The 15,973-nt window shown below is 39.8% G+C and overlaps 2 protein-coding genes across 4 annotated transcripts in view; one reads left to right on the plus strand and one right to left on the minus strand.

Annotated features, from left to right (window-relative positions):
• The window catches only part of STK17B (serine/threonine kinase 17b), a 49,269-nt gene that overhangs the window by 25,099 nt on the left and 8,197 nt on the right, over positions 1-15,973 (minus strand). Inside the window, exons 1-3 of one of the 3 annotated variants that reach the window (XM_063791424.1) lie at positions 12,748-13,032; positions 6,688-6,840; positions 4,366-4,531 (exon numbers count right to left, since the gene is read on the minus strand). In XM_063791424.1, coding sequence (XP_063647494.1) covers positions 4,366-4,487 — 122 coding nt within the window. In that variant the 5' untranslated portion in view covers positions 4,488-4,531; positions 6,688-6,840; positions 12,748-13,032. Of the gene's footprint in view, positions 1-4,365; positions 4,532-6,687; positions 6,841-12,747; positions 13,033-15,973 lie in introns of those variants that run through there. The other 2 variants (XM_001168212.7, XM_063791425.1) reach the window with 2 other exon arrangements.
• On the plus strand, positions 7,336-14,858 carry LOC112208390 (uncharacterized). Its single transcript, XM_054678848.2, has 4 exons — positions 7,336-7,394; positions 12,120-12,445; positions 12,500-13,046; positions 13,320-14,858. Exons 1-4 carry the CDS (start codon positions 7,336-7,338, stop codon positions 13,459-13,461), a joined length of 1,074 nt encoding a protein of 357 aa, XP_054534823.1. The 3' UTR covers positions 13,462-14,858.

A 15,973-nucleotide genomic window follows, 5' to 3' on the forward strand; every position in this document is an offset into this window, starting at 1 on the left:
GCACATGCCTGTAATCCCAGCTACTCAGGAAGCTGAGGCAGGAGAATCACTTGAACTCGGCAGACGGAGGTTGCAGTGAGCCGAGACCACGTCACTGCACTCCAGCCTGGGGGACAGAGCAAGACTGTGTCTCAAAAAAAAAAAAAAAAAAAAAAAAACAGTTTTGTTAAAGAAGTGTAACTCACTTGCTTCTATCAATTCTTAGATTTCGAAGCAAAAACTTGACTAAAACAGGAAGGAAATTTTGGGTTTTATAAAGAAATTCACTTGTAAAATTTAGGAAACAGAAACTAGTCAGCCAAGAAAACTGTGCATCTGAAAAAACAGTTTATAGTAGTGCTTGTGACAATTCAGTTCTGCAATAATTTTATTATTTATTTTATCTATAAATAACACTTCTTATCTAATTGTTCCAGGTATTACCAAGAGGTTTTTTTTTTTTTTGAGACAGGGTCTCGACTCTATCATCCAGGATGGAGTGCAGTGGCAGGATCTCAGCTCACCGCAGCCTCAACCTCCTAGGCTCAGAAGATTCTCTTACTTCAGCCTCCTGTGTAGCTGGGACCACAGGCACGCACCACCACTCCTGGCTAATTTTTTACATAATTTGTACAGACAGTGTCTCCCTATGTTGCCCAGGCTGGTTTCAAACTCCTGGGCTCAAACGATTCTCCTGCCTCAGCCTCCCAAAGTGTTGAAATTTTACAGGCATGAGCCACTGCACCAGCCCAAGAGGCTTTCTTAAACAAGTATAGTACTCATTAATCCAGGGCAAAGGTGACCAAATGATGTGGATAATGATTTATTTATTTGTCAACGTTCACCACTAAGTAAAAGCTCCATGAGGGCAGGGACCATGTCTGTCCTAATTATTATGGTAATTATAAAATCTACAGTTCGTTAACACATAATAGGAACTGAAATATCTGTTGAATGAATGCCAGAAATATGTACCCACTATAATACCATATACTGTGCTATTCTGTATCCTGTACTTAAAGTGTTTGTATTTCTTAAAAGATTGAGATTCCAATAAAATTATATATATGTGTGTGTGTGTGTATTCATTTATATACTATGAAGGTAAACATTTTTACCATAATTATCAGATGACTTAAGAAAAAAACCAAATATTTGTTTTCCATTCTAAAATGCTATAGTTTAAAAGTATAAAAAAGATCTTTAAAATATGTTTCTATTCCAAATGTAATTGAAACATTTAAGAAAAGTTAAAGCATTTAAAAATAATCCTTAAGTTATACCCTAAAAAGGCAAGGCTAACTAGATTTCCCAGCAGTGAAAAGGTCTAGTAGTTACCCTTCTGCATTCCCCTTCTGCATTCTAGAATACACAATAAAATGTGAAAGGAGGCGGGAGGGTAAGCCACAAAGGAAGCTGACGTTTATTTCTGAATCTGCCTCACCCTTCTAACCACAAGAAGTCCTATGAAACCTTTGCCTCAGTTGGGGGAGGGGTAGAAAAAACTTACCCAACATGTTAAAAAACAGGAACAATTCAAGTTTTTTGAGAATAGTAAAAAATGAACTGTTAACTTTTACATAATTTCCTTTAATTTGCTAAAGGAAAATGAATTATTAAACACTAACACTCTGAAATAAAAAAGTTGATTCAGAAAGATAACTTTCAAAATGTGCAAACCTCAGAAGAAATGATTATGATTCTAATTTCCATTTCACAAAAGCATAGGATATTAAAATTGGTAACAATATTGAAAGAACTTTCAGTACATTCTTGGCAGATGAAAAGCCATGATTTCTAATTTATGAAGATCTAATAATTAAACATATCAATATTTACCATGTGACTCATTAGCCCATATCAATTCAAAAGAAAGATGTTACTTGGTCTCTTTCATAAAGATATTTTAAAATGGGAATTTAGCAATCAATCTATATTTGCTTTAATCAAATTCTATCATGAGTTTTTTATCTAAAATTCTAAAAAGTATGCCTAATTCAACTTTATTTATGATGGCACCTCATTTATAAAGCAATTTAGAATTATTAATATCATCCTCAAAGTTTAAATTATCCAAAGCCCTCAAAGCAAAAATACTTTATAGATTTTTTAGCTCCTATAATGTCCCCGATTTTGAAAAGTTAATTTAAAAAATGTAAGTAAATTTACTCATCAAATAGTAACTCAGAAAAATAGAAGAGAAAGTGACTTTTATTGTGTGTACTGTTCAAGACTTGCATAATATTCATTTCCCCATCGCTGAAGCATTCAAACTGAGGCTGGATAACAGTTTGTTGGGGAAATTATAGGAAAGATTGCTGCACTGCATACAAACATTGTATTAGTAAGACCACGGACCACTGAAGTCTTTCCAATGCAGAGATTCTATGGTTCAATGTGAGATACAGGAAACTTAAAAAAAAGAAAAAGAAAAAAAGAAAAAAAAAAACCTTTCTTCCTATTATAATGCAAAATGAAGTAATTAAGATTTAGAACAATTTCTTAAAATTTCATTTTAAAAGGTTCTAAAAACTCTATCTTTTAATACACCATTAAAACACCCAAATATTTTGCACATTAAATTAGTATGCCAGGAATTATGAAATGTGCTTTTGTATTTAATTCTTGGTCAGTGAGGTAGATATTATAATTCTTTTTTTTTTTTTTTTTTGAGACAAAGTCTCACTGTGTTGCCCAAGCTGGAGTGCAGTGGCATGATATCGGCTCACTGCAACCTCCACCTGCCAGGTTCAAGTGATTCTTCTGCCTCAGCCTCCTGAGTAGCTGGGACTACAGGCACACGCCACCATGCCTGGCTAATTTTGTATTTTTAGTAGACACAGGGTTTCACTATGTTGGCAAGGCTGGTCTCGAACTCCTGACCTCATGACCCACCCTCCTCGGCCTCCCAAAATGCTGGGATTACAGGCGTGAGTCACCACACCTGGCCAGATATTATAATTCTTATTTTGCAAAAGAAAGGCTGCATCCAACATCTGCAACGTGAAAAAGCCAGGACTTGCCTCTGCCCTTAAGGTAAAAGGCCACCAAGAATGAAATTACTTTTCATGATTCGGTCAACTTTTCTTCTCACATCGAGATTTTCAAAGACAAAAATCAATCACACTGTTTTGCTGCACATTTATCAACACAAATATGGACTTAGTAAACCATTTAACATACAACAAAACATTTACCTCCAGAACTAAAATCAAACTGAAAATACATGATGACTACCATCTTCCAACCCTTCATTAAGCACCTTTAATTTAAAGCTCAAAAGATGCTGAATATATAACTTAAATAACTTGGTATATCTTTTATAACTTTTCATATATTAAAATGGTAGTACAGAATGGTTTCATAATATCATGTCACTCCTTGGCCGTACAGAGTTTATACACTGGTTAAGAGAAAACAATTTGTAAAGGCTTTTTACTTATAAACCACTCATTTGTTGTGACATAGAATCAGACTATGAAATATGAATTCATTCTTTTTGTTCAACTTAGGAGAGGGGGAGAATCTCCCTATTTCTTCTTCTTCTTCTTTTTTTTTTTAAGCCAAGCACAATACCCTAGGAATTTAAAAAATATTTCATTTAACAAAAACTTACAGAGCACTGTACTAGGCACTTTACAAATATTAACTAACTTAATCCTCATAACAACCATATAAGACAGACACAATTATCTTCACCCCTACTTTTCAGATGAGGAAACGACAGCACTAAGAGGTACAGTAGGCAGGGCGCAGGGGCTCACACCAATTATCTCAGCACTTTGGGAGGCCACGGCCAAAGGACTGCTTGAACCCAGAAGTTGGAGACCAGCCTGGGCAACATGGAGAAACCCTGTCTCTACAAAAAACCAGCCCAGTGTCGTGGTGTGTGCCTGTAGTCCCAGCTACTTAGGAGGCTGAGGTGGCAGATCCCTTGAGCCCAGGAGACAGGAGGTTGCAGTGAGCCAAGATCATGTCACTGCACTCCAGCTTCAGCAACAGAGACCCCGCCACAAACAAAAATTTAAAAAAGAGGTACAGTTATTTAGTTGAAGTCACACACCTAGTAACTGGTGGAGTCCAAACTTGAATTCGGCAGTCCACTATGCTGAGCTGCCTCTTCCCATGCACAGCCTCATGTAAGGACAGAGACCTCCTATCAGAGGCTCTGAGGCTAGGTAGGATGTATGATGTAAGTTCACTAAACCCTCCACAGATTTGATTTTCAAGTCAGTTAAGACTGGACCCTAGGTAACAGCAACAGAGATCACAACTTTCCTTCCTAATCATTGTTAAATAATGATCCCAAGTGAGTTTTATAGAATTATAAAAACACAAATCCAAAATTTGAATTTAGATGGCATACACGTCATATGGTTTTCTTACCTCCCTAGCTCTTTAGATGTAAGTATATAGAAATTATTAAAGTTTTCCATTTTTATTGGAATTTGAGGAGTTGTAGTTAGTAGGCCTGAAATACTTCGGCAATCAAATCTCCTCCTCGACATGTTAGGTGATTCCCAGGTCTGCTTCTTTAGTCACTTATTTTTACCTATGCAAAAAAAGAGAAGACAGAGAAAAGATGTTATCTCAGGCAGGATGTGCATTACATTACACAGCTCCAAATATAGCTATAAAATACAACTAAAAAAAAAAAAGATTTAAAGAGGACATTCTATCCACAAGGAGGAAAAAACAAAAAGCATACACATAAACCATAACACTATGGCACTTGAACGAAGTTACTGACTTCATTTCAGAATAAAACTACTATAAAAATCCTCTCAATTAAAAAAAATAGCTATGATAAAATTATAATGCAAACAATCACTTAGTTTCATCATAAAACTCCATTCTTTAAAGTTATAGAGGTTTCAGCTGGACATGGTGGTACACGCCTATAATCCCAGCACTTTGGGAGGCTGAGGCAGGATGATCACTTGAGGCCAGAAGTTCAAAACCAGTCCTGGCAACATAGCGAGATCCCATCTCTATGAAAAAATTTAAAAATTAACTGGGTGTAGTGGCTCGCACCTGTAGTCCCAGCTGCTTGGGAGGCTGAGGCAGGAGCATCACTTGAGCCCAGAAGTTTGAGGTTGCAGTGAGCTATGAATGTGCTACTGCAGTTCAGTTTGGGCAATAAAGTGAGATCTTATCTCAATAAATAAATAAATAAATAAATAAATAAATAAATAAAGTTATAGGTTTCACATAATAGGTAATTTAATACGACAAGATAATAATTATTCATTTTAAACTTATTTTCACATGGCTAAAGAAATTTGGTGGTAAATGCACATATTGTGAGTTATATTACTGACGTGAAGGACTACAAGAAATAGAACTTTTTCCACGGATTGGCTATGTTTCAGTACTAAACTCAGAAACTCTCAAAGGTCTTAAGAGTCCCTCCTTTAACAGGACCTAGCACAGAGCCTGCTATGTATGAAGTGCTCAATAATTTTGTTGGAAGAGTGACTAACCTATACATAAAGCTTTATTTCAAAGTTCTGTATCTGAAGCTCATATATGTATCTGGAAATTTGTGATGTTTATATGCATTCAGTGTTATCAAAACTATTATATTAATTGCATTCATAAAACAATAACAGATACTATATTTCAAGACACTTATGATTTATTGCTATGCCTACTTAATAAAATATCAATTATTATTCTTTTAGCACCCTCCTGTAGTAACCCGCTAAGCATTTGTTCCTTCTCTGACACCTTTTTTTCCTATTTTCTACTTATATGTACTGTTCTTTATCTTCTTAAATTCAAATGCCAACTATAGTCTACTTAGCCAAAAAGCAGTGTCATTAGAGTTCAGCGTTTTCAGTTTCTACATTTTCTCTTCTTGGTGTTATTCTCAAATTATGAATGCGTCACTGCAGTTCAGCCTGGGCGATAGATGGAGACCTTGTCTCAAAAAATTAAATTAAATTAAAATTATAGCTTTCACATAACTAGATAGTAAAATTGTTTTCTCTACATCTCTTAGTCTTTGGGGAAACAGCTCTAACCAGTTTTGGGGTACATCTCTAGGAGTCAAAGGGTTGTAGTGTAGCATTCTGAGAATAACCTTTAGACTGAAAGACACCTGGGTCTGAATTCCATTCATCCATCATACCAGCTATGAGACCTTAATTAAATTATTTAACTTTGCTATTGTTATGGGCTGAATTGTGTCTTCCCCCAAATTCCTAAGTTGAAAAACCCTAACCCCTGTATCTCATAATGTGACTGTCTTTGGAGACAGGGCCTTTAAAAAGGTGATTAAGTTAAAATGAGGTCATTAAAGTGGGCCAATTAGGACACAGACACACACAGAGGAAAGACTATGTGAACACACTAGGAGAAGGCAGCCATCTACAAGCCAAGAGGGCAGGCCTCAGAAGAAACCAACCCCGCAGACACCCTGATCCCAGATTTCTAGCCTCCAGAATTGTTGAGAAAATATACTTCTGTTAAGTCGCCTGATCTGCGGCAACACAGTTATTTAAAAAGAAAACAAAATATCTAATATTTCAAATGTAAGATAAGGAACACTATATACAAACATTTACTTTCCAATCTTATTACTTGGTCATATTTCATTTAAATTAAAAATAAAACATATTAGACATAGCCCCTTCTTTCCACCCCCAGTTTACACTCCCACTAGCACTGGATGGGACGGTTTATCACTACTTTGACAATACTTGCCCAATTCAGACTTTTAAGTTTGGCTATTCTAGTGTGATGAAGGTGAAATGGAATTTTGTTGTGATTTACTTCGCATTCCCTTTTACTGGTGAAGAAAGCTTCGATTTTGCTGCCTCTAAAGCATGGATGATAAAAGAATCGATCTTCCAGTTGCTGCAAGGATTAAAAATTAAAATATGCTGAACTCATGTCCACTGACACAGGTACAGTGCAAGTCACAAGGGCATATCGTTATTGTTCCACAAAACAAAATTAACATTCTACCCAAAAATACTCTCCCTGCAGTTCCCTGCCATTGTTGAATAGCTGTACCGTTTCCATGTACAAAATTCTCATCCCAACTTAGTCTAAACTTCATTCTTAAAAGCATTTTTGTTGTCTGTTTTAACTACTTATGTATCTTCTTAGTTCTGATAGCACTCAGTTTCACTGATTTTTTTCCATTGTTCTGAAAGATCAATATGGGTACCAATTTCCTCATAAGTTCATCTATTTATTAGAAATATACCTACATCACAAGCTGCTTTAGGCATCCCTTAAGCATTTCTTAAGTTCATTTTCCTTTTATTTACTGCATCTGAACCAATTGTCAGAGCCAAGATATTTTTCCATTTCCTCTCCTTTGGCCAGTTTTGCATATAGTGGAGCATGAATGTCACCTTTGTCCACCAAGCCCTCCACAAACATCTGGTTGCCCTTCATATAAGGTACATGCAGGTTATCAGTCAGCTCTCTGTCGCTCCTTCTTGTATCTTCCTAAATTTCCCACCAAATTCTCTTTAACTGCAACAATTCCCAGGCCTTTTCTTGTCTTCTACCACACTTCATATTACCGATTCTAAATTACCTATATGTCTCACTCCATTTGAAATTCATTTTATAACATTTTATCAGGTTATAGCATTCAAAAAACATCTTAAGGGACCTGGTAAGTAAATTTATATGCATGTGTATACACGATTAGATCCTATAAAAAGTGTAATAGAAGGTAAGACACAATTAAGCTTTTAATCACACAGTACTACTACAAATAATGGTATCTCACTTATTTTTAAATATTTTTTTCATTAATTCTTATTATAATAATTACCAAAAGAATTTGGAAGTAGATCAGTGAAGGAAGGAAAAGAAGGAAATGTTAGGCTTGATCTGGGCCTTCACTTACTTGAATGCAGAAAGCAAGTGTGATGTGAACAAAAGCAAGACTATCTCTATAAACCTCTAGCTCTATTTTAAAAAGTATTTATCATGATATTTATTTCAAAATTATCAAATAAGAAAGTTTTTAAAAAATAGAATATACAATAATAAAGACATTTAGAAAATCAAATTGTCTGTTTTGATTCCTTCATTAGCTCCCCAGTATCTACAAGCTTTCAAGTACTTACAGCATAACACATAAGGCCTCTGAGGCCAAGTATACACCAGCTACATTTCCTGCCGCACTCATATTTCATATTTTGCCACCACATCTTTGTTATACTTCTTTGCCTGAAAAAGCCTTTCTACTTTCCTTAAATGGCTAACTCTTCTTACACATCCTTCAAAACTCAACACAGAATGGCCTCTCCCCCAGGAAGCTTTGCCTAAAAACCACAGGTTGATTTAAAGGCTTCTCCTTTGTGCTTCAAATAAGAGGATCCTTGGCATACTTCTTTACCTCAAAATGTAACATGTTAGATTGCAATTCTGTTCAGTGTTTAAAGGGCAGCATCCTTTTACTTTTGTGCCTAAGCAACCAGCATGGTATCTGCCACCCGGTAGGAATTTTAAAAATGTTTGATGAACTGAATTGTAAGAATTATGAGATATAGAAAAAAGAATTTGTAGGTATATCTCATGTCTTCGAGGGGTTAGGAGAACTTGAGATCCATCTTGAATTTACAGTACTGGAGCTCTGAATGCAGCTAGTCTCTGCTTAATTCAGCATTTGGACAAATAAAGTAACTATTTTAAATTGCACTTACAAAATGTCAGTTCTAAACAGGTAGCCACAAAGTCTGGAAACACAGATAAAATTATTTTGTCATATACTATAATGTAATGCCAATAGACCTTTTGTTTTTACCACTGTTTCCAGACAAGGTGGCTACTTGTTTTTAATACAAGCTACTAATACAAATACCTACTGCAGTTAAGAACATCACTCTTTTAAGAGCCTCCAAAAATCAGGAGATTCAGGTAAGTGTCCTATCAAGATTTATCACTGATAAGTCTAGATCATCATGAAGTACATTGGAAAGGCAATAGGAAGCAAAGTAAGCCCGAAGATTCTAAGGGAAGCAACTCCTTTCTACATAGGCATTTAAGGCATTTACTGCTAGCAAGCTTTCCCTAGGAAACTGAAAAAGAGATTTAGCGTCCATCAAAAGTAAAGGAAGAACTTTCTCCTGGTGTGGCAGAAGTATTTGTTTTTAATTAGTCATTGATTAGAAGTATTGGTATCAAGATGGAAATGATGATGATTTTCAATTTCAAGGAAGAGATTATATTCCTCATATGTATTCTGCCAACAGGTTTTGTTTTTTAAAATATTTTGAACAGAAAATATAATTCATAAACTTAATCCTCTAAAAATCACAATAGGAAGTCAGCTAAACTAACTCTAATCCAACCATTCTAGTATATACTATCCAAGGGCTGAAGTGTCAGGCAATGACTCCTAGGCCTGATTCTGTGCCAAGACCCTAAGGCCTAATGCTGTGTCTTCCCACCTCCAGAAAAAGAATTAAACCTGTTAACTGTGAACCAGGATAAAAGGTTGAAAAACGGAAATAGAGTGGGGGATTCCGGGGTGGGCAACAAATGCATGGTGCTTGTCACTCACAAGACGGAAAATTGGGTTTCTGTTGTAAAATATTGTTTACTTAATAGCACCGCTTAAGTACTATTTATTCAGTAACTATTACAATGCAAAATGGAATCTGCCTTTAAGGATTAAAGAGGAAATTACCATCTCACTGTTAAAATTTTTCAATGCTTACAGTATCACTACACCCTCTTTTGGAGTAATTGCAAAGGGTCAGGGATGAACCAAAATATAATGCATATAAATATTAAAAGAAACTAATATATATGTTTTAAATGGCACTGAAGTTTGAGGTTAGATGTTCTGGAAAAAGGATAATAAAAAACTTAATAAAGTATGCCCTGAAAATTGCAACATTACAACATATTTAGATAAAAATACGTGCTTGTAACTTTATAAGAACATTTCTTAATTGAAATATTCAAAGAAATAGCCTTTGATAACAGTCCAGCATAGAATACAAACTACAGTACTTAAACATAAAATCAGTGAATTTTGTCATCAATATTATGAAAAACTAAAGCAACTGACATTTGAAGTTTTCCTAAGTGGAAAGGTAGTAGATAAATGATTGCTAATGTTTCTGACAAAACAAATACCCATACAGTGCAAAAGATTTCTTTATGAAAAGAAGAATCAATCAGTATCCTTTAAAAGTAGTAAGCCTAGGAATACTATTCTTTTTTTTTTTTTGAGACAGAGTCTCGCTCTGTTGCCCAGGCTGGAGTGCAGTGGCGTGATCTCGGCTCACTGCAACCTCGGCCTTCCGGGTCAAGCAACTCTTCTGCCTCAGCCTCCCGAGTAGCTGGGACTACAGGCGCGCGCCACAATGCCCGGCTAATTTTTGTATTTTTAGTAGACACGGGGTTTCACCATATTGGTCTCGAACGCCTGACCTTATGATCCGCCCGCCTCGGCCTCCCAAAGTGCTGGGATTACAGGCTTGAGCCACTGCGCCCGGCCAGAATACTATTCTTAACTGCCAATCTTACATACAGAAAATGTGAATTACAATATACTATGCATGCAATTTTAAGGCAATTTAAGGATTAAGTGAAAGTATTATTAACTGAATTCCTTGACTTCTTGTGTCTCTAAAGCAAAAATATTCTCATAAGGAAATTCTCCCTTATAATTATCAAAGAGCTTTAAAACATGTTAAAATGTTCACTTAACAAAAGTAAAACAGAGCAAGCTTAAAAATAAAATTATCTGATTAGAAACGTCAGCCATAAAAATGCTTGTATCTTCTTCAAATTTGTTACTCATATGCTAACACAGCGATTAGTCAAACCTCCAACTTCCTAAAAACGCATTCTATCTTAACCAAATTGTAATTCACTAATCAATGATCCCAAGAGAAACCGCAACCATTCTATTCACACACAAAAAAGGATGGTCTTCAATTACAGAAATTCTACTTTTAAAAAGTCTTGCCATGTAAGCAAATATATTTCACCTCAATTTTGGATCCCTACTTTAGAAAAAAAAGATCTAGGCCGGGCGCGGTGGCTCACGCCTGTAATCCTAGCACTTTGGGAGGCCGAGACGGGCGGATCACGAGGTCAGGAGATCGAGACCATCTTGGCTAACACGGTGAAACCCCGTTTCTACTAAAAATACAAAAAATTAGCCGGGCGTGTTGGCGGGCGCCTGTAGTCCCAGCTACTTGGGAGGCTGAGGCAGGAGAATGGCGTGAACCCGGGAGGCGGAGCTTGCAGTGAGCCGAGATCGCGCCACTGCACTCCAACCTGGGAGACAGAGCAAGACTCCGTCTCAAAAAAAAAAAAAAAAAGAAAAAAAGAAAAAAAGAAAAAAAAGAAAAAAAGATCTAAAATGTACAATATGTATCTCAAAAATAAAACATCTATTAATACCTCCAATTATTAAGATACTAGAAAAAGTTTAATTGAGCATCTGCTCAGAGGAGGAGGATCCGAGGGAGATGAGTTTAAAACTTTTGCACTGCTTCTATCGACCAGTTTTCTTAAAAAATACACAATCCTAGGGGTACACGGTCTAATATTTATAAAATAAGCACTTGCTGAAAATTACTTCGGAACAGTTCACCATAAAACTAAAAAACAGTGTTATCAATGAGAAAGTAGGTTTATTTTCCTTTAATAAAATTGTGCTCCTGGGTTCAAAATGCCAGGTTACATACGCTGCCACTCATTTCTACAGAGCTACGCTGTCTCCGCGCAGACATTCTCATAAACTTGAAAACGTAAAGTGGCCACACCACGTCAAACGTCCCTGGCAAGGTTCTGCTTATCATTAGCACCACAGATGTAAACATTACGTCGACAAAACAATCGGTGAATGTGATACACAGTCCTCATGTGTTTAAATATTAGTGAAATCTGATAAGTATTACGATTTTAAAAACGTATTTTCTTAATTCCAATTTCCAAATTGATGTCAGAGTGCCTCTAGTCCAGACAGAAACTAATGCCAGCTACCAGCTGCTATAAAGCCTCTTTCAACTTTGTCTCTACTTCTCCCTCGGAGGAAATTCAAATGAAACGCTTTTCCCTACAATAAAACAAAGAGCCTGGGTAAATGTCAAAAATCGTTGGCATCCAGTAATGGTATAGTTTGAGGATGAGTCGTGCACACTAAGTGGGTCACAAGGCATCAAAGTAAAAATCAGATCGCTGAAAATCACGGAAACAGCTGTAGCCCGTCTTGCTCTCTCGCTGGTTTTAAAACACTGTTCCCAAGCAGTAACTGAAAACGTCCCACAAGATAAGCACGAACTTTCTCTAGACGAAAGGCAGCTGGGAGCAGGACGCGTCCACGAGTCCCGATGGGAACGCGCCCACGCCGCAGCTGGGACTCGGGAGAGGCTAGGGGGACCGCGTGGCCTTGCTGTGGAAGGGACCCGCGCGGGCCCGCCGCGAAGGGGGCCCTGCCTGGCGCGACCTGGGGAGAGCCGGGGCCGGCCGGGTGGAGGGCGCACGGGGACACACGGACACACACAGACACGCGCCCCGGGCTGAGGAGGGGGTGGGAGGATCGCCGGCCGCACCCCGCGCGGAACCCCAGGGAACCCGGACTCCAGCCGCAAAGCGGAGGGGCGCCAGCAGCAATCAGCCACCTCAGGGGCGGCGGAGTCCAAGCCCCTCTCAGCCGGACCGTACCGCCTAAACCCTCCTAGGTCCTCCTTCCTCACGTATGAGGTCTCTGTACCGAGGCGGCTGGTTCCATCGCAGCCCCGAGCCAACCCGCCAATCCCGCAGGACACTAACCGCTCCGGCCGCCGCAGGTTCTCCCGGGACTGCCCCCTCCAGGGGGCCGCTGTCCCGCCCCACGCCGGGGGCCGCCACAGGACGAGTTCTCTAGCTCCAGCCGGGCGAGGCGCCAGGGAGCTCCGAACGTGGCAGGATCCACTTTTACTTTTCCAGACAAGGGCCGATGGTTGTGACCTGGCTTCTCGTGAAGTGACTCCCGGCGACAGCAGCGGAGAGGACTACCGAAGCTTGCAGTTGCGGTTTGAAAACTGCAGCCGCGTCTGGGGCATTGCCGTTCGCCAGATCCCTCCCCCTAGGTCGGGAGAGCCAATCGGAACGGGTGCGGAGGGTGGGTCTGTCACATGACGGGAGGGGCGGGGCACCGGCCGGGGGCGCGTGTGCGGGGCGGGGCCCGGCGGTGAGAGGGTGCGGCGCCTGGCTGGCCCGAGGCGGGGCGGGGAGGCGCGGCGGCGTGGCGGCGCAGGTGCGGCGCACTCGGGCTGCCGCGAGGGAGGGGCGGAGGGGGCGGCGCTGCAGAGGAGGCGCGCGGGGCTGGAACTACTGCTCTGTGTACTCCTTCCCACCTTCAGAGAGGTCAGTGCGAGAGGTGTGAATATCCGGAGACCGGGGAGAAGGAGCCGCAAAATTCGTCCCAGCTGCCTGCGACCAGTTACCAAACTTCAGTGCCTACCAAAGACCTATTTTCTGACTCTTCTTGAGAGTCTTCCTTAGGACCGGAACCTACCCTGTAAGTGGAGAACCCAGTTTGCTACAACTTGGCAGAGGTTCCTCGGAGTGTCAACATCAGTTGGGGATTTATGGAACCTAGACCCCACTGCTAACGTCCGCTGTCGCGAATGGTGTCCCTTCTGAGGCATTGACTGAAGGCAGTGTAGGGAGGGTCCCAATAGGCTGAATAGCCGATTTTGCATTTATGGTGCTAAGGAAAAAGATGAAAGCCCTCAGCAACCTACTCAAGATGTTATCCTTTGAAGACAGTGGAAATTTTCAAAGTTCTGTGCAAGACACAAATGTTTTACATAGATATATAATCCTAGTTTATATGTATAGGATACACACATACTCATACATATATGGGATTAGTTATGTAATCTAGGATTGCTTTCAGAGGACATTTACGATAATTGCAGAAAACCCTTCCTTGGGAAAGGATACTGGGAGTGGAGTCGTCCTCTTGCTTTCAAAAGACTTAATGTTCAGTTAGCATATAAAGGACAGGTTTTCTTGTTCTATCCCAGTAAGCCAAGCAAATTCCTGTGAAGCTAGCTGTTTCCCTTTCCTACTGCATTTTCCCCAAGATAAAGGTATAGAATGCATCACAGCCCTTTTATGAAGTCTGCTTGTTGTTACTTAGGTTAACTCCTCCTCCCAGTTTAATAATGTCTTGCCCCTAAACCTTGTCAAGTGGAGAATATTGCTTCCATCTATCTAATTTCTTGTTGCTAACAATTGGGCTGACTAGAGAAGCCTAAAGTTAGGATGAAAATAAAATACCACACACTGGAATTAACTTTTCTGGGGTATAAGAATCCGTAAGCAATGAGACTGTTCCCATCTTTTCTTTCATGAACATAGCTGTTGCATTCCAGACGTCTCAGCACCAGTACCAAAACTAGTAACCTCTTGGGGGTCACAGGATTACATCATTATGGTGGTTTTGGGGTTGTGTGTTTAACTTTGGACCTCCTTAATTTCAACATTTCATCAATTGCCAGCTTTTAGCAATCTTCTCACACTCACCCCATACTCCCCGTCACTAATCCAGTCCCAGATCACTTCACACCTAGGCACACACTTTTCTCTCTCTGGCACCACTGTAAGCCAATCCTCTTGGTCACAATACCTCTGCTGTAACCAGCTAGCCTCCTAGGGATATTGTCATGTCTTGCGTTTTCCTGCTTCTGCCTTAGCTCCAGCTTATCACCATCCTCCTCATCCATACCTGTTCATCAGTTTCTGACTTTAAGAAGGTTACCTTCTTCAGGAATCAGAACTCTACTGATTCCTACTTTCTATTCCCAGCCTGATCACCTCTGCCTTATGTTCTTTGGTGCAGGGCTGATAGTTTGTGTTTCTTTTATGACCCTGAATAGATTGTTAACCCTTGTGCCTGATGTCAGATTTGTTAACTAGGACTTACCACACTATCCCAAGGACATTCAACTACACTTACTTGGTCTCAGGCACTGTGGTTCAAGTAACAAGGAATTCCTGGTGCTGAGGAGGAGGCAGTACATCTGTGGCCTTGCAGGAAAATTCAGAAATCAATGCATTCCTCCATCCACCTCATTTACCTAAACTCATTCATCACCATGTCAAAGATATATGTTCCTGCTCTCATTCCCTTGAGTAGGAAATCTCCAGGTGACCTGATGGTCATTCTGTGGTCATTGCTTCTGACCACACAGTTCATTAAGTTGACCATCCTTGAATGACACATTCCGACCAGGGATGGTGGTTGTTATGGGCTCAGTTGTGTTCTTTTCCAGTTCATACGTTGAAATTCTAACCCTCAGGAACTCAGAGTATGACCGTATGTGGAGACAGGGCCTTTAAAGAGGTAATTAAGGTAAAATGAGATAATATGAGTGGCCCCTGATCCAAGATGACTGGTGTCCTGATAAGAAGAAATTAGGACACATACAACACTGACTAAGGGACAACCCTGTGAGGACATAACAAGAAGGTGGCCATTTGCAAAGCAAGCAGAGAGGTTTCAGAAGAAACAAGACCTGCTGATATCTTGATCAACAGCCTCTAGCCTCCAGAACTGTCTGTTGTTTAAGCTGTCCGCTCTGTGGTATTTGTTATGGCAGCCCAAGCAAACAAATACAGTGGTCCTCCTGGATCACTCCAGGTTAGTAATCACACACTGACTGGGAGCGATGATCGTTCCCAGTCACTGCTTACCACATGTGGCCAGGGAAGGTGATCCTCTCTGGTAATGGCACGACACTCACCATATTCTGTCCAGGGAAGGGACCTTCCCCAATCACATCAAGTCAGTCACCGCATACTGACCACATAATGATCAAGGAAAGTGATTCTCACCGATTCCATGTTTACTCCCTATAGATGCAGAAAAGGAGGGTTTTGCACAGAGCAGAAGGCCTCAAACTCAAAACTCCTGCCACTGACACACCCTCCTTCTGAAGAATTCATGTGGAAAAGGCAAAACAAACTCTACTACCTGTCTAGAACTGAATATACCAGAAACCTGTGG

This window comes from Pan troglodytes, chromosome 13, assembly GCF_028858775.2.
Source record: "Pan troglodytes isolate AG18354 chromosome 13, NHGRI_mPanTro3-v2.0_pri, whole genome shotgun sequence".
Classification (NCBI taxonomy): domain Eukaryota; kingdom Metazoa; phylum Chordata; class Mammalia; order Primates; family Hominidae; genus Pan; species Pan troglodytes.

Bases quoted from the DNA above. Each gene is read 5' to 3' on its own strand.
- LOC112208390 (XM_054678848.2), top strand. From the start codon at position 7,336: ATGAATGTCACCTTTGTCCACCAAGCCCTCCACAAACATCTGGTTGCC. The intron at 7,395-12,119 runs GTACATGCAGGT...GTGCACACTAAG, and splicing joins CTGGTTGCCCTTCATATAAG to TGGGTCACAAGGCATCAAAG. The intron at 12,446-12,499 runs GTGGAGGGCGCA...CCCCGGGCTGAG, and splicing joins GGAGAGCCGGGGCCGGCCGG to GAGGGGGTGGGAGGATCGCC.